This window comes from Pholcus phalangioides, unplaced genomic scaffold (assembly GCF_987345545.1).
Source record: "Pholcus phalangioides strain wild (caught in Gottingen) unplaced genomic scaffold, Ppha-v1.0 ptg000014l_1, whole genome shotgun sequence".
NCBI classification, from domain to species: domain Eukaryota; kingdom Metazoa; phylum Arthropoda; class Arachnida; order Araneae; family Pholcidae; genus Pholcus; species Pholcus phalangioides.
Window position 1 is genome coordinate 26,073,504 of NW_028301607.1, and position 25,625 is coordinate 26,099,128.

Sequence of the window (25,625 nt, forward strand, 5' to 3'; positions counted from 1 at the left end):
CACCAGACGTCCACTAAAGGCATCTATTTGTCAAGGGTCGGTAATTGGCCCAATACTCTTCAATATTTTTATTAACGATTTTCCTGCTCCACAAAGAGGAATCTTAGCTTCTTATGCTGACGACTCGAAAATCCTTATGGCATCTAGGGACCCTCAGCAAGCTCTGAGGAACTTGCAAGAAATGGTCCGAAGGGTCGAGATCTGGTGTCAGCTACATGCAGTGGTCTTAAACGAGGGTAAATGCAACTTTATATGGTTTGCAAGGAGACAACTCCCTCCGAACACCACTATCACAGTGGGGCAGACCATATTACAACCCAAGTCTCAGACAAAATATCTTGGTGTTATTTTGGATAAAAAGCTCAGTTTCAAAGCTCACATTCATGAGGCAAAAGTTCGAGCCGCTAAGGCTGCAGGACTTCTAAACAGAGTCTGTTACACACGCTCTGCACTTAGCCTCAAAAACAAAACCATTATGTACAAGTCAGTCATTAGACCAATTATGTGATATGCAGCACCATGCTTTTCCACAGCGAAACCCTCTGTCATCAAACAATTACAAGTGCAGCAAAATAAAATACTTCGGCGATATACCGGGGCACAATGGTATATCAGAAATCTTGACATAATGAAGGATTTGAACATTGAAACCATACATGACTACTTAGTCAAACTATGTAGAGGATATTTCGATAGAGCTGAAACATCAGAATATCAGCACATAAGAGACATCTCGCCTTATCCTGCGGTAGAGGTGTTGAGGTTTCTTCGACCTAAGAACATACTGGCCTGATATGGCCCAATGAATTGGTTTAGTTTTGTAAAAAGTGTAAATAGTTCTAATTCTTTCTTCATTGATTGGGAGCATAGTGTTGCATATATACTGAACGCCTACCAATATTTATCGCATTTAATCTTGTATCCACGTGTAATCATGTATATTGTATTCACGCCATTTATTAGAATGAACATATATATACTCTTTTGTAACCATTAGGTGCAGTATTCAACTTTTTTGTCAATTATTTGCTGAGATAATTGACTGATTTTGTAATTGTGTATAAAATGCGTTCTTGAATTTTGATACTTCACCTCCTTCGGACATAGCTCAACAAATTTCAAATTTCTGTGATAAGTAAGCCACAACTTACCGAATTCATTTTTTTCTAATATGATCTGAATTAATTTGACGTATACTGACTCTCTGAGTACAGCATGGGCTGTAAATTTTATTATCTTTTATTGACACGCCTCTTATACACTTACACTCACACACTCAACTATCACATACAAACAGCTTTTTAACTTCTTCATCCAGCTCGTACGGAGCAGCATCAAACAGGGAAGCTTATGGGAGTCTTAAAGACTCGGTACGCCCTGAGAAAATGTATCTACCTCAGTCAGTCAGTCAGTCAGGCTATTTCCACAAAAATCAATTACATATAATTCTTACGCAGTATCTATAGTGTTGGTATTATCTTCCATGCTATAGTGTTGGTGGTGGTGCACTCCTAGAATAGGTATTAATTCTTTTTTATTAATGAAAAACACCAAAGACACAAACCTGTAGATGAAGTATATTCTCCCAGAAATCCAAATCCTGTTCTTTATCACACAGTTGGGCAAGGTCTGACAAACCAGTATGTCGTCCGCAGTTTCGCAAGAGAGAAGCAAGGGCCCGAATGAATTCAGATCGTACAACCTTGGTAGATAAAATTTGAAAAAAAAAAATACTGAGTTTCATGCTTGAAAAAAAAAATTAGTGTATAGGCTGCATAAATTGCTTTCAATAAAAATGTCAGTTTTCCTACAATATACAGGGCGTCACAGAACTCTACCACTAACATGAGAGGGGTGATAGTACATGTTAAGAACAATTTTTGAAACAAGGAAAAAAAATTTCCAATCGGACACACGATTAGACAGTGTGTAACTATGAAAACACTGTCATGTTAGATAAAATTAGGCAGAGAATGACAATTATGTTCAATGTACAAAATGCAAATGAAAATTTGACGAAACAAGATATCCAAATTACCTCAGTTTTTCCATTCAGACCTTTCTTCACTTCAGGTAGCAGCGTCTCGAACACCAAGCATTTGAAAGCTGGCGGGTTTGTGTCCATCAGTTTTGCATCACTGTATACTTTTGTTAGCTGCTGGAGCACATGTGAAGCACTATCTCTGAGAGCTAAGTCATCGCACTAAATGAAAAAAGGATATGGTTTATTCCTTACATAATAACCACATATCTCATAATTACTATTCTTTTAAAAGGGAAAAACAGTGATATTTTGTAAAAAAAAAAAAAAAAAAAAAAGGAAAAGCACTATACCGTTCTAATCATGAAAGATGAATTGAATATGATGATTCGGTTGAGGTTCAAATCAATTTCATGAGAAACGCTGATGATGTTCAAGGCTTCTTTTTGACCATCTAATCTTGATTGATAATCAGGCTCTTCCATCATCTTTACATTCCAGGCATTGATCTAAACATCGGTTTTGAAAGTTCAAATGAATTAAGTTAAATAAATCATACTAAGGAAATATTATTCACTTGATCGATCAATACCAACTGCATCGATGTGCCAAAAATATATAATCATTAGCAACACAATGAGCATTCACTGAATTATGACCACCTCTACAAACTGGACTTGATAGTTGTTCCACCTGCCTAAGTCACATGACCACACTCTAACTCTAAGCAGCATTTAAATTATGTGGCTGAATGAACGAATGCCTGGAATTATCCTGTTGCAGAGATCTCTTCCCAATTGGCTTTGCGACAGAGTCTGCAATAACTATGAGACTGAATTTTTGTCTAGAATTGCAATGAAAGGTGATAAGAAGTTAACAGGTGCCTGAGTGCTTTGGTACACCAATAAAGATCACTGTGAATTGCTTGTATTGACAATAAGTAGTGAATGTCAAACAGGGCTGAAACACAGGAACGGCAAGTTTACTCTTCATTCATTCAGAATCAAGGGGAGGGTGCAAATTTGATGCCTGTCCCATACGACCAAGTACAGTAGAACCTCACTATAATGGGCTTTGATTGTAACAGACAGATAAAATTTTTTTAAGAATTGCTAAATTTTTATATCTGACAAGTTTAAAACTTGCTTAAACATTAAAAAAAATTGATCATTGTTTTGTTTTGTGTAAATCTTGATGAACTGCATGACTCATACCTTTTTCAACTCAACCTATGTTGAAGACTGTTTGGTGATACATAATAAACACTTTTCGTACCTAACTACTGTACTTCATTGATGTACACCTCATTGCACTACATCCTATAAAAATTATTTGTTACGAACCAGACTTTCATCAAAACAACCTTCAGTCCCTATTGGGTAGATTAGCCCCTATAATGAGGTTCTACTGTATTTATTTCTAATTGCAGTCCTGATGACAAATATAGCATGGTTTATAATTGACCATTTCTGTCACAATACCCCTTTTAAATTTTCGGTATGCAGCTAATTCAGAGTAACTTTTCTTTCATGTCTCTCTTTCCGAGAGTTTTGTCTGATAACTGCTCAGTATGGGGGGGGGGGGGGACTTCCTGTGGTAGCAATGTGCTATATGGTCTTCCAAGTATCATCTATCTTTTCTTCCTGGTTGGCTGAAGTTAGTTTTCAGTGGTTTTTTCCAACTTCAAGCATGAATGTGGCTGATCTCTTATTCAAAAAAGCCTTTCCACAGACAGCAATGAGGTCTATAAAATTTAAAAAATGCATGCATGACACAAGTGAAAAACAACCAGCCTAGTTGTCTACTTACACATTCGGAAGGCAGATGACAGCACTTGGCAAACAACACATAACAAGCATGCCTCAGAAACAAACTTCCTGTTAGGTTCGCAACACATACATGCACATTCCGACATGTACCTTATTCATTAGAAACTCCACAGAGCAGGGGTGCACAACCTCTAACTCGCAAGCCAAATGCAGCTAGCCAAGGGCCAGCCGGGCTATAAAAGGTCTTTTGGTGAAAAAGTACCATTACATATAACATGATAAATACATAGGCTAACCATATTCCCTTCATGATTCATACAGGATATCACCAATTATAGCCAAAAATTGTCAAAAGCAACTAAAATTGCCAATTATAGTAACAAGTTGTCAAATTCAAGTAAAATTGCCAGTGATAGCCAAAAAAGTTTTCAAAGGCAAGTGAAGTTGCAAATTAAAGCCAAAAAATATTAAATGACGGTAAAGTAGCCAATCAAAGCCAAAAAATTAACAAAAGAAAGTTAAGTTGCAAATTACAGTCAAAAAATGCCAAAAGCAAGTAATTCACCAAAAGAGTATATGTGTTTGACATATATGCCAAAATTAATTTTATCTACTAAGTAATTATTATATTTAATGATAAATTAATTATTAACTATTAAACTAAGTAATTATTATTATTAGAGTCATAATTATTCTGACATAATTCATTTAAATCACAAAAATAATTTTTATTCTTGATTTCAGAAAAGTAAAAATTCAAGTAAGTCTCATTGAAAATAAGCGAAAGAAAGTGACATTATTATTTAAAAAAAGTTGGGATGGCCACAATTATGGGAATGTCCCATAAAATACGGGTCATATGGTCACTCTATATACACAAGTTTCTTGCCCGCGAACGACAGAAATACAAAGATTGTGCACCCTTAAAATAGAGCGGCATGAAAAAACGTGCGGTTTTGTTGTAGTACCCTCTCTTCTACAAGTACGCAGTATGTCTGTGCAGAGAAAGACTTCAATTTCGAGGAATGGGTGGGTTTCACACGTATGGAACCTATGAAAGTTCTGTAGCGCACAATAGACAATAATTTCAAGTACCCATGATATTGCACCTCTCAACATCGCCCATAAAAATCAAATGCATCATTCATTCACCCCAAAATTATGGCAGCAATACATCAACAAAATCTTAACATTGCTGAATTGAATCCCAGCCATCCTCCCTGTCAAAAGTAGGCCAACCAAATTTTCAGGTAATCTTTAGCTACTCAGCGCACAAGAGAGCACACACCATAATCAATCAAAGGCATATAGCAATAAAAACACACAAATAATGATTACCTTCCAGACAATGTCCGCATGCTGTTGATAGGTTTTATCTTTTTTCGCAATAGCGGAGAATGCAGATACTAAGGCAGATCGGGATCTGGGATTTGAAAGCGTCGAGAACAGAGGAGCGAAGGAACTAAAAAAAAACATTTTAAATGACATGAGAAAAATTAAGGAACTCATTCCAATAACCAATCAAAAATTTGATGAATAATATTTCCCCCATTCAAATGAACAAAAATCATGCAACTACTTTTGACAGACATACCTGACAAAGACACCAGGCTCTTCAACATGCTGAATCAAGCTACATATAATAGACAGCACCAGCACTTCAAGGTCCTTTGAAAAAGAAACAACTCTTATAAGTATTCAAAACCGATACACTGAGTAGCAAAAGTTCTTTAATTATAAATTCTTCCTGTAAAAGGAAATTTTCCAGAAAAACTTACTGCAGACATTTTATGATGATGGGAGAAAAAAGGGAGAAGAAGGTGCATCAACTTCGTACACTGGTCACCATCTGTCACATATGAGCTGATGCTATATTGCAAAGAAATAAAAAGAATTGCATTAAATCGTTCAACTTGCTCAAACATGCAGGGTCAGACTTAGGTAGGCGCAAAGGGTACAGCCGTATCAGGCCGCTAAGTTTTAGGGGCTGCAAAACTTCATTCATTGCATTTTGACTTTATTATTTGACTTAACGTTAACACAGCAAATAGCTTAAAATTTCGTCCAAGACCTCTAAAATTCAGACATCGAACCATCTGGTCTAGGATTTCCACAGATCCCCCCTCGCCCAAGCCAAAAGAAAGATGCATAGTGCCTGGGGGGTTGGACCAGTGGGGGCCCTAAATTCTTCTTTTAAAATTATTCAAAATTACACGAAGGAGGTATAAATGCATGCTTGTCTGGCTGAAAGAATATCTAGTTGCGACCCTGAATAGATAGGGAAGGGATAGATAGGCTACAGAGCCATTGCTCTGTAGCCTTTCTCTATCTCTGTAGGCTATCTATCCCTTCCCTATCTCTGTAGGCTATCTATCCCTTCCCTATCTCTGTAGGCTATCTATCCCTTCCCTATCTCTGTAGGCTATCTATCCCTTCCCTATCTATGTAGACTATCTATTTCTTCCCTAAAACTGTAGCTGGTAGGTAAGGGCTACAGAGCAATTGCTCTGTATAGCCTTGACAGCTTCTCCCCAACCTTTAGGTATCTGGGGGCACTATCATCTAAATTTATCGTTGAATGTTGTTTTTTTTTCATGACTATAAAATAGTAGTTTGATATGCATTCTTGGGTACCAATGTAAACCCAGCGTGCATCAGGGCGTTGTTCATTCACACTGAGGGATCGGGAATACCCCGTTTTAGAGGGCTGCAAAATGCTCAAGTCCATCCCTGCATACACAGTGTTCTGATTGACTGGACAATTTTTATTTCATTATCACAACATAATTGCTTTTATTGCAGCAATAATTCACCACTTAGGAACAACGCTTGAATTCAAGGACTGGGCATTTTTGCAGACAGTAATGCATTTTTACGAAGATTTCAACAGCTGCGAAGATGAATTCAGGAAAGAAAATTCAACTGCCTGTGGGGAATCAAACTCACGTCTTCTGACTTGCCGGGTGAGAACGTTAGACCACTAGACTACAAAGGTAGCCAGACACTGCCATTATATAATGACTTATTGTCACCTGGTGGCAGTGTCAGCAATGTTAGCTTTGGCCTGAGTTAGGTCTGATTGCACATGTGCAGTCCCGTTCTTCACACATGAGCTCTAAGAGGTTTGTTGCCAATGTAGAATGGTGATCCTAGCATGCTCATGTGATATGGCAAGTGAGAAGGGGGTGGGTTTGATTTTCCACAGAGGCAGTTGAATTTTCTTTCCGAAATTTATCTTAACATCAGCCAGCTGTCTTTATCTTCATATGAACAGCGAAGAGTGACATCACATCTTCGAACAATGCATTTCTGAGTTATTTTTTTTCAAGTTTGGATATTATTGTACCACAAAAAAGATATACTCTAGTAAAAAAGTTCTGAAAACCAGAGGTGCCCACACCCATACAGGAATGCAATCCTGGGGATGCGGGCTGAAAAAAATTCTATTATACAAAATATTTATTTAGTGTATAATTATTATTCAAAAGAGATGTGGAGAATGTAATTTTGACCATCATCATTTGACAGTGCAAGAAATAGAAATGAAAGTTCACTGAGGTTGCAATATAGTAAAAAAAAGTTGAGAACTATCACAATAGTACAGTGTTTCTTAACCTTTTTCACTCTGGCACCTTTTGGACCATATCTTCTTATCATGATTCCCCTTGTCCTACCTCCATCCTCATCCAGGAACGAGACCCTTCCCCCTTTAATTGTTTTTTTTAAATAAATTTATAGAGAACTAAAATTTTCTAAATAAAATCTGTCTCTGGCTCCCCTGGGCTAGAATTCAGTGAGCTTGTCCTGGACCTCTTGTCCTGGTTCTATTCAGAGATGCCCTAAAATTACGGGGGCCCTCGGGCACAGTAATGTTCCAGGAACCATGTATTCAGCTGGAAATAGCATCTTGCATATTTACAGCTTATTCTTGAAAATTATAGTACCATATATCATCATGTAGATTCATCCTTCATGGACATGAGTCTCCCGGGATATGCCCATATGCGTTAAGATAGCCCTGGTTCTGTGGGGGATTCAGCTGGAGAGATTCTGAAATTACTCTCAACATACTTCACTTCAAGACTATTTTTTCACTTCTAATTTTTCTTTTTCATAGTTCTCCGTTGCCTCCCTTAACTACTCATCATGCCACCCCCCTCACATCTAATTTTCAACCATGGTCCTTAAAAAAATATCTCAGTATCATGGGGGAGGGAAACATTTTGCCACAGGTTGGGGGCCCCTGCTCCAGTACAGTGTTTCCTAACATTTTTTTTCCAAGGCCAAGTCAAGGAATATTTGCTCTGACTTTTGCCAAATATTTAACATTTTCCTTGACTTTTCTTGATTTTCCCCAACTTTCTAGAATGCTAGGAACCATGTATTGATGCATAATGAAAATGAAGTAAGATAGAGACGATACCTTAGTAAAATATTGAATTCTCTGGAATCTAGAGAACGCTTTGTATTTTTAGAGGCCTTCATTATTATGGTTTTCAATCTTCTCAAAATGCTCTGCACATGGGGAATCAATAGCTTCATACCAAATGATGGTTCTTCTACGTGAAAAAAAATATTGTTCAATAAATTTTCAACTGCACATCTATATATAAAGTATTTTTGTGCATTTAAAATAAATATCAACACAAAACCTTGTTATCACAAACCAATAACATCATATTTTGCCAACTTGATCTACTAAAATAGTAATATATATACCTTTAGAATCTGGGACATCAATTACAGGCAAGCAGTCATTGATTACTAACGGTGCAGCTGAAACATCCCCAGGTCCAGTTTTACAATAATCAGGGAATGTTAGAAGCTGAAGAATCATTTTCGATATCAAGCCAACCACTCTCGGACGAACATGATGAGAATTATATAAAGACATCAAGTGAGGTAAGGGCGCGAGCTCAGGGTCGGACGGATGATGTTTGGCCATTAAGATGAAATACCTGCATAAATATAGAGAAACGATATCACTTTTTGCTGTTCATATGAAGTATGAAAGCTTAGATAACCAAGCGGAGATAGAGATGTAGTTCGGAAAGAAAATTCACATTCCTCTGTGGGGAATTGAACCACCAATCTCTCACTGTCTGGGCTAGTGTTCTAACCATTGAACTAAAGAGGACAGACATTTTCCTTCTTTAGGGCATGCGTTCAGCATTCATACATATGCTCTAAGGAAGAAAAATGTCTGTTCTCTGTAGTTCAATGGTTAGAACATTCGCCCGGACAGTGAGAGATTGGTGGTCTGATTCTGCATCGAGGAATGTGAATTTTCTTTCCAAACTACATCTCGATCTCCGCTTGGTTATCCAGGCTTTCATTCTTCGTATACCTGCATAAATGTTTATAATTATACAGAAATATGCTAATATAATTATATAGAATAGAGAAATATAGAGATTAGTGGCCATGCGTTGAAATGACGAGTGAAAATTTAAAAAAAAAGTGTTCCTAGAAGAAGTGCGAGAATTAAATTCAGCAGCTTTTTTTTCTTGTTAAACAAGCAATGCTACTGCAGGTGGTGGAAGCAGAACTTTAGCAGGTGGTATTGTTAGGACACACAATTTGGTCAAATACAGCAATGCATGACACAATCATTAAAACACATTGCAAGTATGGACAAAAAAAAAACAGGAAAAATAAGAAGTGTATTCAGTCATGCCATTTTTAGAAGTGTCATGCAGTCAATTTTGACAACAGAACTATATTTACAAATGTAGAAAGCGAAACTCACTTGAGAGCTAAAGTTAAATGTGATTTGATGGATATTCAATGTAACATTAAAGTAAAATGTCACTCAATTAGCAAAATTTCGAATTTCAACACAAATGTGCTTTTACAATTATATGAGATGCACTCTTGCATCTCCACGGCACCAGTGGCTGAAAATGCTACCAGAAAATGTAGTCTGGGCCATGTACCATTTGAATGAACTCTTGCATCTCAACTGACAGCAATGTTTGTACTGTGGCACTGAGAATAATACAAGGGGGAAAAATTGTATGTGATTTGAATCCTGCATCATTTATAAGAAATATTAATGATAAACCCTTGGTTTAAGGGGAATCAGCTAAAACCAACATTTTCATTTGTTAAATCAAGGAAGTGTATTCAGTAAATACAAAAATGCTTAGCTGTCTGCTAGTTTTTCCCATTCATTCAATTTGTAAGAACAAATGTGCTTAGTATAAGACAGTTGCAATAAATCAAGATTTATGGTAACAAAAGGAAACATGAAATTTGAACCCTTTCCAGCATAGTTTGTAAAGCACAAAAGATTCTAAAATGTAGAGAAAAGACATTTTGTCTTTTTTCTACATTTGATTCAAATCAGCCAATATTCAACAGATTTTTTGAGCATAGATACTAAAGAATTTTCTGCAATCTGTGATTTGAACTTCCCAGCATGCAGGAAAATATGGGTATTCCTGGCAGGCTGGTCCTTTTTGCTGTTTCCCAGCATGCTCTGGCTCATGCAGGGGGAAAACAGTATAAGAAAAGGATTAAAAAAAAAAAAAAATTAAATCAAGGAACTTATAAAATCAGATTTTTTGTTATATCAAGTCTGATGTCATATATGAGTCTGACTGCACTATTATTGAGGACTTCAGAGCTCAATCTTTTTTTCTATAGGCGGAGATTAGAAGTCTGGGGGCACGATGATGATGTCAATTAATATATATATTAGTCGACTCCATCTTTGATGCTGGGGGGAGGGGGCAATGCCCTGTATCTCCGCCCATGCTTTTTTCTTCAGATGATTTGGATACCATTAAGCAATCAATGCAATTATAAAATCGGAATGAAGAATCATTAAGTTTTTAAAGGAAGGAAAAAATATATTCCATTTAGAACTCATACTTTCTGTACATAATTTTTAAAACAAAGGTTGCGAATGATATGTGTCACACCTGATTCATTTCACTACTATGCACAGAGTGACTGAGTTGACTGTGAAGTGGTTATAAGAACATAAAAATCAGAACATGTTTAATTATATATCTACCTTCATAAATACTGACCTGGAATTGCTGCACCAAGCATCAAATAAGCGAAGAAGAGGTGGAGGCAACGTTAGAGCTTCAAACTGAAATCTGGGCAACTTGAAAATGAGGAGAAAAAAAATTACACACAATGAGGTAACTCATGCAAACTAAGGAAAATACTTTTAAAATAAATGGCTATTAAGCATAATGAAATTGCTAAAAGTAGGGCCTGTTCTTCATAAGTTTGGGCCTTGGACAAACATGACTTTTTTAGGGTCCCTTTATATACATGGCATTCTTTGAGCACCTCAAAGTTGGTAAACCAAATTTAGCCAATTACCGCCACTGTATTTTGGGAATCGACCTTGTGATGTGAGTCCACCATGACGCTTGCATGACAGTAGAGGAGGCATTGAGATTCTACAGCATTTACAGCATATGTTGGCAGTTTTCCAACTTTGAGGCACGAATGTGGGTCTTGCATTTCATAAAGTCTAAATGCTCTCTGCAGAAAGCAGGTAGACCTTCAACACTATATATTTACATAACAGTAAAATTCAAGTATTTGCCATTTTCACACTAAAGTATGGAACTCAGATGGCAGCACCAGTATTACATGATATTAAACATAATTCTGGCAACATAAAATATGTTAGCAACACATTTAAAATTTTCTCCCACACAACACATTGCTGCATGTACCAATTTGTTATAAATTATGCAGAGGAATGAGTATAAGGTGCATGAACAGTTAAGTTAATTAAGTATGGTATGGTTAAGTGTATATGTTCCTGCCAAAACCTGAAGTGCGATCAATTCGTGAAATGGATGAGAGTTCTGGCCGAAGTCTCATTTGCAGAAATGATTCGGGCTTTGGCCAACCAATTCGTAAAGTGGCTGGAGATCCATGGCGAATGTTAGACGTGCTGACCCAAGATGGTCCGGTAGGACTCAAATTCTTTTTTTTTCATCGCTAACATATGAGACATGGCAATATACAGATATATAGTAGCTGTATTGGATTACCTTCATATGAAAAGAATAAAAAATGGAAATTTGAGAGAAACAACTATTTACATAATATAGACATATAGCACGATCACCCAAATCTATTTTCAAATGACAAATTGCGTGTTACACATCTACAAATACTGTATTTCATGTTACAATATGAAAATAACAGATGCTATGGAAATACAATGCTGAACAACACAAAACATGATAGCATAGCGACATAAATAGCAACTTACAGCTGGCCACACTACAGCTTCAAAGATGGCATCGATTTCATCCTTTGAGAATTCATACTGGTCAAATGACTTGAAAAACTGAAAGTTAGGCAAAAAAGAAAATTGAAATTGCCATTACAATTTTAATATGAGCAAACAATGTGCTAAAGCTTCTATATAACCGAACTCTGACTAGAAGGTACACATTTTTGTTAATTTATTCTCCAATGAAAATTTTTTGTAAAAAAAAAAAAAAAATGTATTTTAGTGGAACGAATTCTGCTGCATGCGTGGTTCAGTAGTATTGGTAGTGTAACGAATCAACTTCATTATAGTGATATCTCGGCCTACAAAAATCTTTTTCATGGTTTTTTAGCCTTGGATAACAAATGCTTTTGTTGATATGGATGCACAAGATAATCAGCCACGTTGTGAGCTGAAATTTTACACAAATTATCAAAATTACAGTTACTTCAGTCTGATTAATTTATAACCAACTCTGAGTCACTTTCGAGATATACCTCCATTTTTCTTTCAGAAATCTTTTGAGCCATTTCATGTAGAATGGATGGTAAAGCAAATTGAAAAATACATTTAATAAAAACTTAGACTTGAATGTTTTCAGTGCATATGGTTTTAGTGCTCTTAGCATCAAACTAAACATTCTGGACATTCTAGAAGCTCCCCTTTTCTATCTGCATGTATGAGACATAGAAATGATAATTTACTCATTGTATTACATTGAGAATTATTTCTATGATAAATTTTTGGGGAAACTAAGTGGCATCAATATAATTCAATTGCTGTCACTCCCCACCCCATAGCCTATCATTTTCATGAACCACTTCTGGTGAGTTATGGTGGTAAACCCCTTTGTAAGGCAGGAACTACAGGTGGGGTGGGCAAAGGGGGAAAACTGCCCAGAGGAACAATCTTGAAAGGGTAGCAAAAATTAGGGACAAAAGATGATTTTTCTCTACTTCAAAACATGTGGCTAAAAAACCTTTGTTGTGAAACTATAGAGTTTGAGAGTAAGGGAGGTGGGCCAGAAAAATCAGGTTTACCCCTTTTGAAAAAATTCTACTTATGGTCCTGTTCCCACCTACCACACACACACAGTGTCTCTTCCTCCCACTTCTCCAAGTTACAGGAAAAAATATTTGCTAAAAAGATACAAACTTCTGGGCAAATATTTGAATACATGGAACATAAGAAGCTAGTTCGTACTGCCCGTTTCATGGGAAGTAAATAGATATGTGTTATGTGTTGTTTGTCTCATAACCTGCCATCCTGTCCACACAGAAACGTACACAGGAAAGGACATGAGGGGGCTCCCAAAGAGAATTCAAAATTTAAAATATTTTCAAATATTTCTGTAAAAAAAAATGTAAGATATTGAATGAAAATTCTTGTACATACTATCTTAATCAGTTTTTGTTTATTTTAAAATATTTTTTGGAGATTAATAACTTAAAATTTCCCTGGAAAAAAATACTTTTGCCTTTCTCAAAAGTCAATCCTACATACACTCCTGTATCCACATTACAGAAGAGTTCAGGAAATTACTTTAAGACAATGCATAGCGTGTACCGAGATTAAGAAAACTTGGGTGCACCAATAGCAGAGACCCATTCCTCATAAATTCGGACTCTGCGCTTTTCTGTGCCATTTATATATATGTAGCTCTTTGAGGTAGAGACATACATGGGGGAAAAGGGGGCATGGAGGCCCATTGCTTCCCCCCCCATGATAAAAAAAATGAAAAATATTTGATGTCTTTGTAAAAAATAATATATAAAAGAAAAGGATAATTTTGGATGTATATATGTAACTTTTACCATGTTCATATGTATTGTTTATAACTTTTGCGATTGCATTTTCAATTGGATTGCTGTATTTTAGTAATATATGGTATCCATACTTGTTATGGGCATCTTCTTTTCAGGCACCTCGTTGGACATTTTGCCTGTTGTGGCCTTGTATTTGTCTTACAGCAAAACTACTTTTATTCTACATGCAACACAATGTGTTACACCATGCCGATTGATTTTCATACTAGTGTTAATATTTTATGGGTAGTGGAGCAATTTAATAGAGTATGTATTATTTTATATCGAAACGTTTGATTTGAGACAAGATTTTCTGATGTTAGGAACTTTCAGAAACAAATCAATCTTGAAAATGAAGGTACCACAGTCTTGAAGCTCGGGGAAAATTAGAAATTTAGTGGAGAAGAAGTGAAAGATTATTACTTTGGAAAAACGTTCCATCGAATTGTTGAGTGTTTTGATGTGAAAATTAAAATAGTCTATTTCTTTATACCTGGATCAATCTCATGATAGACTGCTTGCGAACTAATTTTATTAGAAGCACATAGTGAGGCAAAAGTTCTTCACGTTTTTCTAAGAGAGAAGTAGACGTTGCTGCAACTGCAAGCAGGACTTTCAAGAACAATGGCAAAAGTTCTGGCACAAGACTTCCAAGATTTTGCAAAATAACTTCCAACGTGTTCAATGTACTGAAAGCAAAAAATATTTATTGTAAAAAACATTCACCAATAAACATGGATAAAGCCTATGAAACACAGCGGAAAGGGGGGGGGGGATAGATCAATTTTCTACAATATATAGTGAAATACTATTACAGAGGACACAAAGGGAAATACTGTGACTTTTACCCTGACTTGTTTGATGACATTGACAATTTAACACTACTCGTTAATTGGTGAAATCCCTTGTTATTTGGCAAATTTTGTGATCAAAAACTTGTTTGATGATTTAATTACTCTTTATCGAGTGAAATAGCTCTTTTGCTCACAAACTGAAATATTTCATTTTTGGTGTAATGACTATTGACAATAGAAACCATTTTTTTTTTGTTTTTTACTCCGCTTAATGTGGTGACTTTGTTTTTAAACAGAAACCAACTTGTATATACACTCTAAAGTTGGAACCAGAGAAAACTATCTTCGGCTGACTACCACTGTACGATCGCAGATCTATATCAGGCTTCCCCCATCATAAAAGCTCAATAAGGAATTGTGGGGGTGATTTTTGGTGATAAAATTGAGCATGTGAATTTTCTGGGAAAAATCTGGAAAATAGATTCATAAAATAATCTATGACCTTCTTTCTTATTTCATGACTTTTTTCTTGACCAGTGACCTATTTCTCCTACCATGACTTTTCTGGACTTTGTGAGTTTTCTCATGTTGAGGAGAGAGAGACCTTGTATTATGATATTTACTATATAGACTTTTATCTAAACTCTGATTGATGTATTGTTACCTTCGTAATCTTTTAACAGGAACTATCGCTGTCAGATCAATATTTTTCCTAATGTTCTGTACATTTGTCAAGACATTTTCTGTAAAATAAAAGGTGAAAATAATGGAAAGGTTAAGACAATAACACTGAACAGATTTTTATGGAATATGATCATAAAAAACATGCAAAAAAACAACTTCAAAGAAATGCAATCAACAATAAATCTTGTAGACATGGAGGAGGGGGAAGAAAGAATAAATTACCATCCAATTGATTCTTAAACGGTGCAAACACTAACTCTAAGAACATTTTCAATTCTTCTCCCTTGCAACCTGCTAAAAATCGTAAAATCAAAGTTTTCCTGGTTTGGGCTTGAGTCTTGCCAGATGAACTATGACCAAATTTACGAAGCATTTTCCCATGCAATATTCTGTCAGTAAAATATTTGAAAAAAAAATTATTATTAATAAATTAATCACAAGCAACATCTGCATAAGAGGATGGTTTCATAATATACATATCTTTTTTTGAAACTCAGTTAATGCTCATATCATTGGTAGAAAATCACTTCCACTATTACCACTTAATAGTGCGTGCATCTCGTAAGCATTCTTTCTAACAAATTGGTATATGCAGGGACATGCTGTTTTTGTATATATGTGTGTGGCTCTAACGTATTTATGTTGTTAGATTATGCTTGTTTCATGCTACAAGTGCTGCCATTAGGCTTCCATATTTTAAGATAACTTTACTTAATCGGTTAAAACACAGACACAAAACATTTTTGGGCTAAGCTAGCTTGTGAGCCTCAAAAAATACAAATTTGAATAATTGAAAGTGCCTTTTCCACAAAATCAAATGCCCAAATTTTCATGTTATGTAAGTATTGTGTTGTCTGCTCTCTGCAGAGAAACTTTTCAAATATGAGACTGGCCTGCATTCGTGCCTGAACACATCAACTGAAATACATCATATTTGCCAGAATGTAAATAAACTTTCTTTAAAAACATGTCTAAATAGCAGCGCATGTTGTATATGACCGCAGGGTATGAAAAAATCACAATTTTTAGAAACAAAATAAATATCAGATTCTTTTTTTCATTTAAATCAGATTTTTTTTTATTTAAATTAACTGACTGCTAATTAATTAAAAAAAATCTTGTTAATCATTAATACACATTTTAATATAAGCCACCTATTTTTTTCAGCTAATCTCTCAAATTTAATTCATCATTAATTAACAAACTACAAGCAAAAAATATGAGCACCAAAAATCTGTGTTTATGTAACATAAAAAGGTCACTGAGCCTAAATTAACTTCATGGATTAACATTTCTCTCGTAGAGAAAAATGTTTTTATTCATAAGAGGATTCCTCCCTCTTAAAGTGAATGAATTAATATTACATATGATGAAGAGCTCTTGATTCACTCAATGTACAACCAAAGGGTCATTCATCAGCATCAACTAAATAAAAAACATATTCTATTGGTAAATTGACAAGATTTTTTTCTTGTACAATTGATGAATACATTTATTATTATGTAATCCTTCCAATTTGTATGATGTTGCTTAATAGCTTAATAATTTACACATTTTTATTCTTTCATAGATTTAATGAGTTTCGGTAAAGGAAAAGAAAATTCTAGACTTTTCCACTTTTCATGTTAAAATTTCAAGTCCAACAGTATTTATGTTGGTACAACACCTATTGTTATTTTAAATCAGCAATTACAGCATAGAATTCAAGACTTTATACAAAAAATAATTTACCCTTTTATCTCTTTTTTTTTTACCTTGAGATCCACTGTAATGCATAAAAAATATTTAGCCCAGTTCTTTTTATCCAAGTTTAACTCCTTATATTTTTCTGTAACTGTTTCAATGCAGAACAGCTATCTTTCCACACTGTATCTAGGTATTAGCTTCAAGTCTATATTTACCGATGTTCTATACTTCTTTTTAATCATGAACTTTACCACATATCAGTACAATGCATACCATATAACTCACTAGGTTACTTTCACTTCAATATCATTGAAGTTAATACAAAGGAAAAATTAAATTTAAATTTTGTGATTTAAATAAATTACTATTTTTTAAAATCAGGTGATTTATATAAATCAGCATACCCTACAGGACTGTACTGAATGTTTCATTAATAAAAAAAAAAAAAAGAGTATGATAATTCTTTCACCAATACCTCATGAGCACTTTTAACATATCAATCCTGTGATCATCTTGAATGATCTTGTTATCTTTATCAACATCGAAAAGCACGATTTCTGTCTTGAATGTCTTGTCATCAAGTATCCTGTATATATTTTCTCTGTAATTTCAAATAACACATAATTAAAATAAAAAACTTCAATAATTCACATAGACAATAAATAAAGAACTAGAATTATCTCGTGTCAATGTATTTAGTATAAAACTATACAGAGCAGCAATAGTACTTTCTTTCATCAACGTCTTCCATAAGGAGTGACAAAAGCGAATGTTAAATTTTAGCTCAACTAACAACTATTAACCACCCAACTGTTATTCTTATGAACTACTTGTGTGTCATTGAAGCTAATTTTGTAATAATCATTTAGCGATTCCAAAACCCAGTGATGGGTACTTTGGGAAACCAGTGCCCAGAGATTGCGCAGGAGTACCATTATACATTTGAAATTCTAAACTCATTTCTTATTCTATAGATAAATCACTGTATTCACTAGGGATGGGGGAAATTGCCAATGCAGAGCAGTAATTATGATCATTTAATTATTTTCTGTCACATCACAGTTAAATTTCCACACCAGGGATAATTGCACCTCTTTCCAACAGGATCATGGGCTCCTTACACCAGGACCTACACTTTATTAACTATTCCAAACGGCAGTTTTTACAATTTTTCTGGCAAGCCAGTGAATTTAGCCTTTTCCAGAATTTCATTCAGCCTGCTAAACAATTCCAAACTTTTTCTATTACTTTTAAATATACTAAAGAATGTGGAGTTAGATGAGATATTTATATAAATTAATAGTAATTTATGCAGAAAAGACCTTTGTGTCAATCAAAACGAGCATCATCAGTGTGTATTTCATCCATATTCATCCCTCAAAGGAGTAATTCAACACTCACTTGAGTTATGCACATAATGAGAACAGTGGAAAACGCCTGTAAATATCTCCCAACATCTCAACTTCTAAATCTGCTTATATGATCCATACTGCAATTTAATGTGAGCTGACTCCCATTGAGTTCCAATACAAAGTGAACAATTAAAATGCTGATGTCTCAAAACAGGGAATTTTAAGTTGTTGCCATCTTGAACCAGCCCATTGATATAGTATTCATATTAGCTTCTAGTAATGCAAAAAATTCATAATTTTTTTTCACATTTGTATTTCAAATTGCGCACCCAAAAAAAACTGCTATCACAAGAAAAGTGAGTATAAATCACAAAATTTAAATTTCATCATTTTATGAAAGTTTTCAGGAAAATAATCTTAAAACAATGAAACTTTATAGTAAGTTTTCATTAACTCACTTATAGGGAACTAATGAGCTGATGTTATACGTCATGATACAGTCAAATGAAAGTTTCTGTATTTCGCCATCTTGGTAACAAAGCAGCTAGAAACATAGATGAAAAAAACATTTGAATTAATAACAGTAATTAAAAAAATTTTACATTGTTATCATAAAACTATGGACTGTATTGCTTTTGATACTATGAATAAAAATATCAAACAACATCAAGAAATAATGTACACAAAAGCATTTTGAAATACATATATGATGGTACATCTTTTTACAGACAACCACAAGATCAAAAAGTTTATCCATTAACGGGGGATGCCCATTAAGGGAAGATCTACAGTAAATATTTTAGATGATAATAATATCATAAAACTTATGAATCTTTCTTACTTCATAATATAAAGCTTTCAGGTCATCAGAACGATGCAAGGTCCTTGGCTTCTTGAACTTTGAAAACAGTGACAAAATAGATGCCAGCGTCCTAGTTTCAAGCAGAAAAAAAAGTTTCACATGGTTTGCAAGGCACAAATATCCATCATATTCGAATAATAATTAAAATATTGTGTCCACTTTTACAAATAGCTTCATAAGATTAGTCTGCACAAGATACCGATTAGTACTCCCACATTATCCGCAATTCATTTCAGTCAATTGCATTGTATGCATCATTTTTTTGACAGCGAGATACTTTCAATTCACAAAGCAATAAAAATAAAAATGCTAAAAGGTGAATAACACAACCCTAATAATAAGACGCAGAGATTCTACGGAATATGAAATTATGATAGTAATTTTTACTTGAGGACTAATTTCCGCTTCTTTGAGAATGGTGAGCCAGAATTTGTCTTTTTCCTCTTTCTCTGTGGTCTTGTTCTTGAGCTCGTAATTTCCATACTTTCCACATTAAGAGAACTTTCATCCATTTCAATATCATTCACAGACTCTGGTTTTGATACATCAAGACTATTTTAAAACAAATGTAAAAAAAGATTGAAAAGAAAAAAAACACATTGGTTTTGCACTTCACATATCGATAAAAAAGCCCAAGATAACAAATTAAAACATGCATTATTTAACATTGCTTATGGCTGTATTTTCCAACTTTGGGGGGGGGGGGGGGGAGGCGAGAAGAAGAGTACGCTACTGCACAAGACAAGGTTTTTATTTTCTCTCCCAACATTCATCTCCAATCAAACAATTGTCTCATACAAGAGAAAAAATACCAGAATGATGCTGATCACATCTATTTTCAATTATACAACCATTTAATTGAATATTCATTCTCAGTGCAAACTGATCTAATGTATATGTATACATATGAATTGCCATCATCATCCTCCTGCACCGCTAGCTTCATCATTGTGTTCTTACCCCCAGTCTTTCAAGTCTATTTTTGTCTTGAAGCTGCAGCTTATGTAAGTTATAAGCTTTGAAAGTTCATTTTTAGCGTCTGCTGCTAATTTTAAACTCTGCCTTATCCAATGGGACTTTTGTTTTCTTCTGCCATTCCGAATTTGATGGATTCTAAAATGAACTCTCATGAACACTTATATTTAATATATATTTCCTTCAAACTCATAACATTATGCATCACATAATAAAAAAAAAATCTTAAAGAAAACTGTAAATTAAGTGTCAAACATTTAATTCTTTTTTTTAGCTCTTTGATGAAAATTAAGTGCTGCTGAAGACGACTGCCAAACGTAACTGCAAGCTTGAAAAGCATGCATGTTCAATCTTTTTTGTATGAGCATGCTTGAGTGTCTATAAGAGAATTTCGTGCAAGCATTATTGATTATACAAGTGGCTATGAATGAATTTTGATTATGCATGCTTGTACAAGTAAAACTTCAAGGCGTGTACCCTGTAAGTAACAGTATCGGCATCTACGCTTCAGTGAGCTCTGCTTGTTACTGATATTTTTCTTCCATACACAAGAATAAAGGCAGCCAATATGAGCAGCATTGTCTGAGCTCGACATATTCGGAAAACATGTTCGGTTAAGTAGTAGTTGTGCATGTGAAGCTGCAGCATATAAAAAACCACAGTGTTTCTACAAAAATTGTTTTACCTTTTTTTCTCGCTGTCGCCTATTTACTGGATATTACAGTACTTTATTTAGCTTAGAAATGAAATAGATTAACCCACATGCAAATAATTTTAATTAAACACATCTCTTTTTAACCTTCAGCGCACTACCATCATCCACGAATGATGAGTGCTTCATCATCTCAAGATGATCTGGATTTATTTTTTTTCAAAGAAACTGTTTAACACGAAGTTCTTAAAATGACATATATATAGTGTACCCACATATATTCTAGTTTTTTTTAATCACTTCTTTATTTTCTAACAGGTTTGCTTATACTATGTGGGATGATTGTTAATTTTTCAGTGGTGGTAGAGTGCGTGCTTGCTCCCTGATCACTCTTGTGGGAGTGATTGTAGGTTCCAACCCAGATTCTTTGTTTGTACACCTTTTTTTCCCCAATTATATTATACAATGGAAGATGTACGAAATGTAATATCAAGAGACTAAAATAATATTCCATTTTAGAAAGGTTTCCATTTTATATGGAACTTATTATATTATAAAGGTACACACACACACACACAGGGCCAGCACCAGGCATGAGGTGGCATGATTATAGGGTCGGCATTTTTTATGACAGATTTATTATGACGATGTTTCCCTCTCTGAAATTTTTACACATTGAAACAATTTTAAAGGAAAAGTGCACGGATAAATAAGAGCCGGTTAATGAGACACTTTTCAGTGTTGAAATGCTCTATTCAACTCTTTGGTATTAATTCTTTAATTCACCTCAACACATCTCCTTTGTTGCACTTCTACAAGTGCCACCTATCTCTAGAGAAGCTGGTTTGGGAAAAAAAATGAGGTTCTTTCTCTTTTTTGTTAAAGATCTTTTCACTCTTTATCAACATTTTTCGAATGACTTTCCTTTCATTACTTCCCCCAGCACAAATTTGGATTCCTTGTTCACCTGAGATTCATTCCTTCATTCCTTGAGATTCACAATGTTGGAGCCCTGTCCCCCTAATGGGAAGCATATTCACGAATCGAGAGCTTTGATTATAACCTTCACCAGAAGAAAGCACCTGCACAAGAACTCTGACATATGGCTTTAACTGAAATAATCATGATGCTAATCATTGAATCATAGGGTGTTCATCTGAGTTGTCGGTGAATATCTCCCGAGTATGAAATCAAGCATCTATCCTCAATGGTTTAAGTGAGCGTTACAACCCTTACAAGGGTAGGGCTGGCAAGGGTCTAGCAAGGGGGGCCCCCGAGTCAAAACCTGATTGTTTCTCTTCTTTTTTTTTTACACTATAAATTCATTATAGAGGAGGCCCCACCAAAGATCTCAGTCTTGATGGGGGACCGAGCACCGAGATGCTCACAACAAAAAGGGAAAATGTTATTACATGAAATATGCTCTTTAATTTTTTTTCCCCAGATGGAGGCACATTGCCTTTTATTAGCCTGCACAGATCTGTCCCTTTGCTCACAGAATTTTGATTATCTGTGCGGAATGATAAATTAGCATGCTGCATTATACAATATAGGGAATTTTTTTTTCTTTGCAGCAACAAAACTCTGTGTATATGTGAAGCATTCTTGGACTCTAAATGGCCATATTTTGCAAACTTATTCACCATGAAAAAATATCGCTTTTCGAAGGAACTTTTGTCTACAACCAATAAACGGGTAAAAATAAAATTTCATCAGCAAAAATATGCCTTCTAGAAAATATTGAAAACAATATACCGTACAGTATAAGTACAGATAATACCACCTATCAAATAAAACTGTTTCAATTCTTCGATTCAAATTAGTATATAACTGGATTTTGATTAATGTGCTGCGTGAAAAAAACAATGGCATGATATTAGTTAAAATTTTATGATTACTAATATTAGTCAAATAGCCTGAAAATGCCAGATTATAGAGTCTACTGTAGTAAGTTGGTCGCTTCAATGTAAGATATTGTAGCAATTTTCGTAATGCACAGAAGTAGTAAAATACCTATCATTCTGTGATACATCCATATTTTCATCAAATTTTTGCCTTTTTCTTCTAGATGGTTGTAATTCTGTATCTCCAGTTTCAGGATCGTCTCTTTCATTAAGTTCATCCTCTTGGTCATCCTCTTCATCATCTACTTCCAATATATCCTCATCTAAGAGGTCAGACTTGCAACCAGCAACAGTTTCTGATGATGAAACAGCAGTATCAACCCTCGCGACCTCATTCCTGTGAATATAAAATTACGATATAAGCAGATAGAAAATTAACCAGTCATATGGCCAATTAATTTCTCCTCCTTCTTTTAGAAGTTTGAAGCTAATAAAATATATTTTCCTGATTGAAATTTTTTATAAATACATTGAAACTGACTTGTTCTTAACTGTGTTTTTAAATCATAAAAAAATTATAATAATTGAAATAATTACTAAATAATTTTCAAAAATTGAAATAGGCCCGAAAATCAGCATGACATCCTATACCGTTGTAGCCAGATAACTGGTTAATATAAGTGAAATCACACAATCAAAACACCAAAAAACACATCACACAATGATTGAGATGAGAAAAAGAAAGCTCACTCTATATATCTGAAAAGCAATGGCACAACATCTACGTTCTTTTGTCTAATGACTGCAGGGAACTGTCCCATCCCTTTCCACAAAAGATTACGATGATTCCAGATATCGGGAAGCTCTGTGTGCTGGTAAAATGCTTTTGCTGTTGTCAGAAAAAACGGCTCATCTCCTTTGGATTCGTCCACGACAAAATCAGAACAGCCTCTGTTTAATTTTTCTATCATAATGCAAGAAAAATGACACACATTGCTTATTTAAAAATGAATGTTTTAATTTCATTGAAAAAAAAAATTGACAAAGGCTGCAACATACATATAATTACTACACTGTATATACTCTAAAGTGGCCTTTAGCTATAGGTAATTTTCCAAAAGTTAAAATTCTACTGCTTCCACCGCTATTAACAGAAAAAAATGATCTGTGCGAAACTTTAGCTCAATCATACAACTTCTAGGGGACCCTCAAACACCTTGAAGATAGAACACAGTAAGCAATGTTAATTCCCTATACGCCATGTGAGTAATTCTGTTCAAAAGCATTTTATACTCTTTCCTATCTCAACCATTTTTCTCTTCTGCAATTGTTTGAAAACATTCTGAATCCAATTTCCCAAGAAAAAAAAACTCTCCCAATTTGAAACATACCTGAAATAACATGAAAAATTTGAGAAATATTAATTTGTTTCAATAACACACACAACCTCTATAAGAGAAACACATTTTTGTTTACAGCAATAATTTTTATATAAAACATAATGTGAGTGAATGAACATTAAACATTTTTTTTCCTTCTAAAGGAGGATTTAGTAGCACTTGGGTATTTTTTATGGTCTTCGGCAACGATTTGTTTCACAGATCGTTGCTGGAGACAAATGTTTCTGAGAAATTTGATTCAGAATTTTTTAAACAATTGCTGGTGTTGTTCGAATGTGTCCTGTTCATGTACAAGCCAACATTCCCGTGGAAATTTCTAACAAATGAGGTGCATGCCAGAAAGTGTGCATAAATAAGTGTGACCCTAACGTATTGATGGTACCAAAGTAGTGTGTGTATTGTGTCTGGAAAATGCTGCCAACTATCTTCCATATTGGAAGTGAAAGTGGCATATGCTTGAATTTTCTGGTTATGTAGGTGTTGAAGATCTGCCTGAACATGATACCACAATGACAGGGCCCCAAACTTGTGTACTTATCATATTGTTTGGATTTATGCTTTTTTTCATCAACAGATTTCTCGCAGGACAAGGGTTAAATGAAATACTACTGCATATAAAATTATTTATCATTACTGATGGCATTATTATATGCAAGTATCTGTGTGTATGAAAACAATAGTGCATTTTACCACATATTGATATAATTAAAAAATTATGATGTTATAAGAGATTTACCAGCAGAATCAATCACATCATACAGATGTGGTTTGAAAACCGCCCAAAATTCATCACTTTGTCCAACTGCGAAAGAGTTCAGAATGTCGAGTATGGGCTGCCACAAGAGGTTAAAGTTAATATAGAGCGTCCCAAGTAAGTAATGCACACAGGCCTGGATCAAGGGAAGAGAGAGAAAGAGAGATGCATTAAAAATTAAAAAACTTTATTAAAGATAATGCACAAACTAATTGACAAGATATCACAAATTCATGAACATTTTCATTATTCTGGAATAACATCACCACCTTACATGGTTTTTGTTGAGGTTTTTCTCAATTCTTCTGATTTATGGCTATGCTTGCTGACTCACATCTTTATGAGTTGAAGGAGACCTCGAAGTAGATGCATTTTCCTTCAGATAAAACCATTCGAGATGCTGTGAAAGAGTGGTTTAATCTGCCACCTTCTTTGCATACGGCATAGAAAATCTTGTTGAATGTTGGTACAGTTGCCAGCACAGTCAGCGTAGGTGAATACAAGTCGTGGGGGGGGGGGGGGTGCCACTACCGCCTCCTCCTCAAAAAAATTGTATTATTAGCATAGGCAGGAGAGTGGACATGAAAAATCTACCCCTACCCTTGTTCATTATTAAAAAATACTCCCCCCCCCCACTTGAAGAGCCTGTATCCACTTATGAAATTATTTCATACTTTTGTGGTGATATATATTGCAGATGTTGACAACATGCAGAATGATAGGCATGCCTTCTTGACGAGGTGACAGTGTCTTCCATGCAAGCATGAGAAAATCAAATTAAAATTACTCAGTAATAAGTTTTTCAAGTGCACT

At 34.8% G+C, this 25,625-nt stretch overlaps 1 protein-coding gene across 1 annotated transcript in view; it reads right to left on the bottom strand.

Moving 5' to 3' along the window:
- Positions 1-25,625, bottom strand: part of LOC149078364 (small subunit processome component 20 homolog) — a 103,333-nt gene that overhangs the window by 49,413 nt on the left and 28,295 nt on the right. The window contains exons 19-38 of the mRNA XM_089242018.1: positions 24,795-24,948; positions 23,409-23,622; positions 22,828-23,055; positions 19,575-19,739; positions 19,167-19,257; positions 18,784-18,869; positions 17,449-17,574; positions 15,510-15,676; positions 15,268-15,346; positions 14,303-14,498; positions 12,002-12,079; positions 10,788-10,867; positions 8,470-8,708; positions 8,174-8,309; positions 5,529-5,619; positions 5,345-5,418; positions 5,089-5,212; positions 2,335-2,490; positions 2,039-2,203; positions 1,565-1,702 (exon numbers count right to left, since the gene is read on the bottom strand). Coding sequence (XP_089098144.1) covers positions 1,565-1,702; positions 2,039-2,203; positions 2,335-2,490; positions 5,089-5,212; positions 5,345-5,418; positions 5,529-5,619; positions 8,174-8,309; positions 8,470-8,708; positions 10,788-10,867; positions 12,002-12,079; positions 14,303-14,498; positions 15,268-15,346; positions 15,510-15,676; positions 17,449-17,574; positions 18,784-18,869; positions 19,167-19,257; positions 19,575-19,739; positions 22,828-23,055; positions 23,409-23,622; positions 24,795-24,948 — 2,787 coding nt within the window. The remainder of the gene's footprint in view (positions 1-1,564; positions 1,703-2,038; positions 2,204-2,334; positions 2,491-5,088; positions 5,213-5,344; positions 5,419-5,528; positions 5,620-8,173; positions 8,310-8,469; positions 8,709-10,787; positions 10,868-12,001; positions 12,080-14,302; positions 14,499-15,267; positions 15,347-15,509; positions 15,677-17,448; positions 17,575-18,783; positions 18,870-19,166; positions 19,258-19,574; positions 19,740-22,827; positions 23,056-23,408; positions 23,623-24,794; positions 24,949-25,625) is intronic.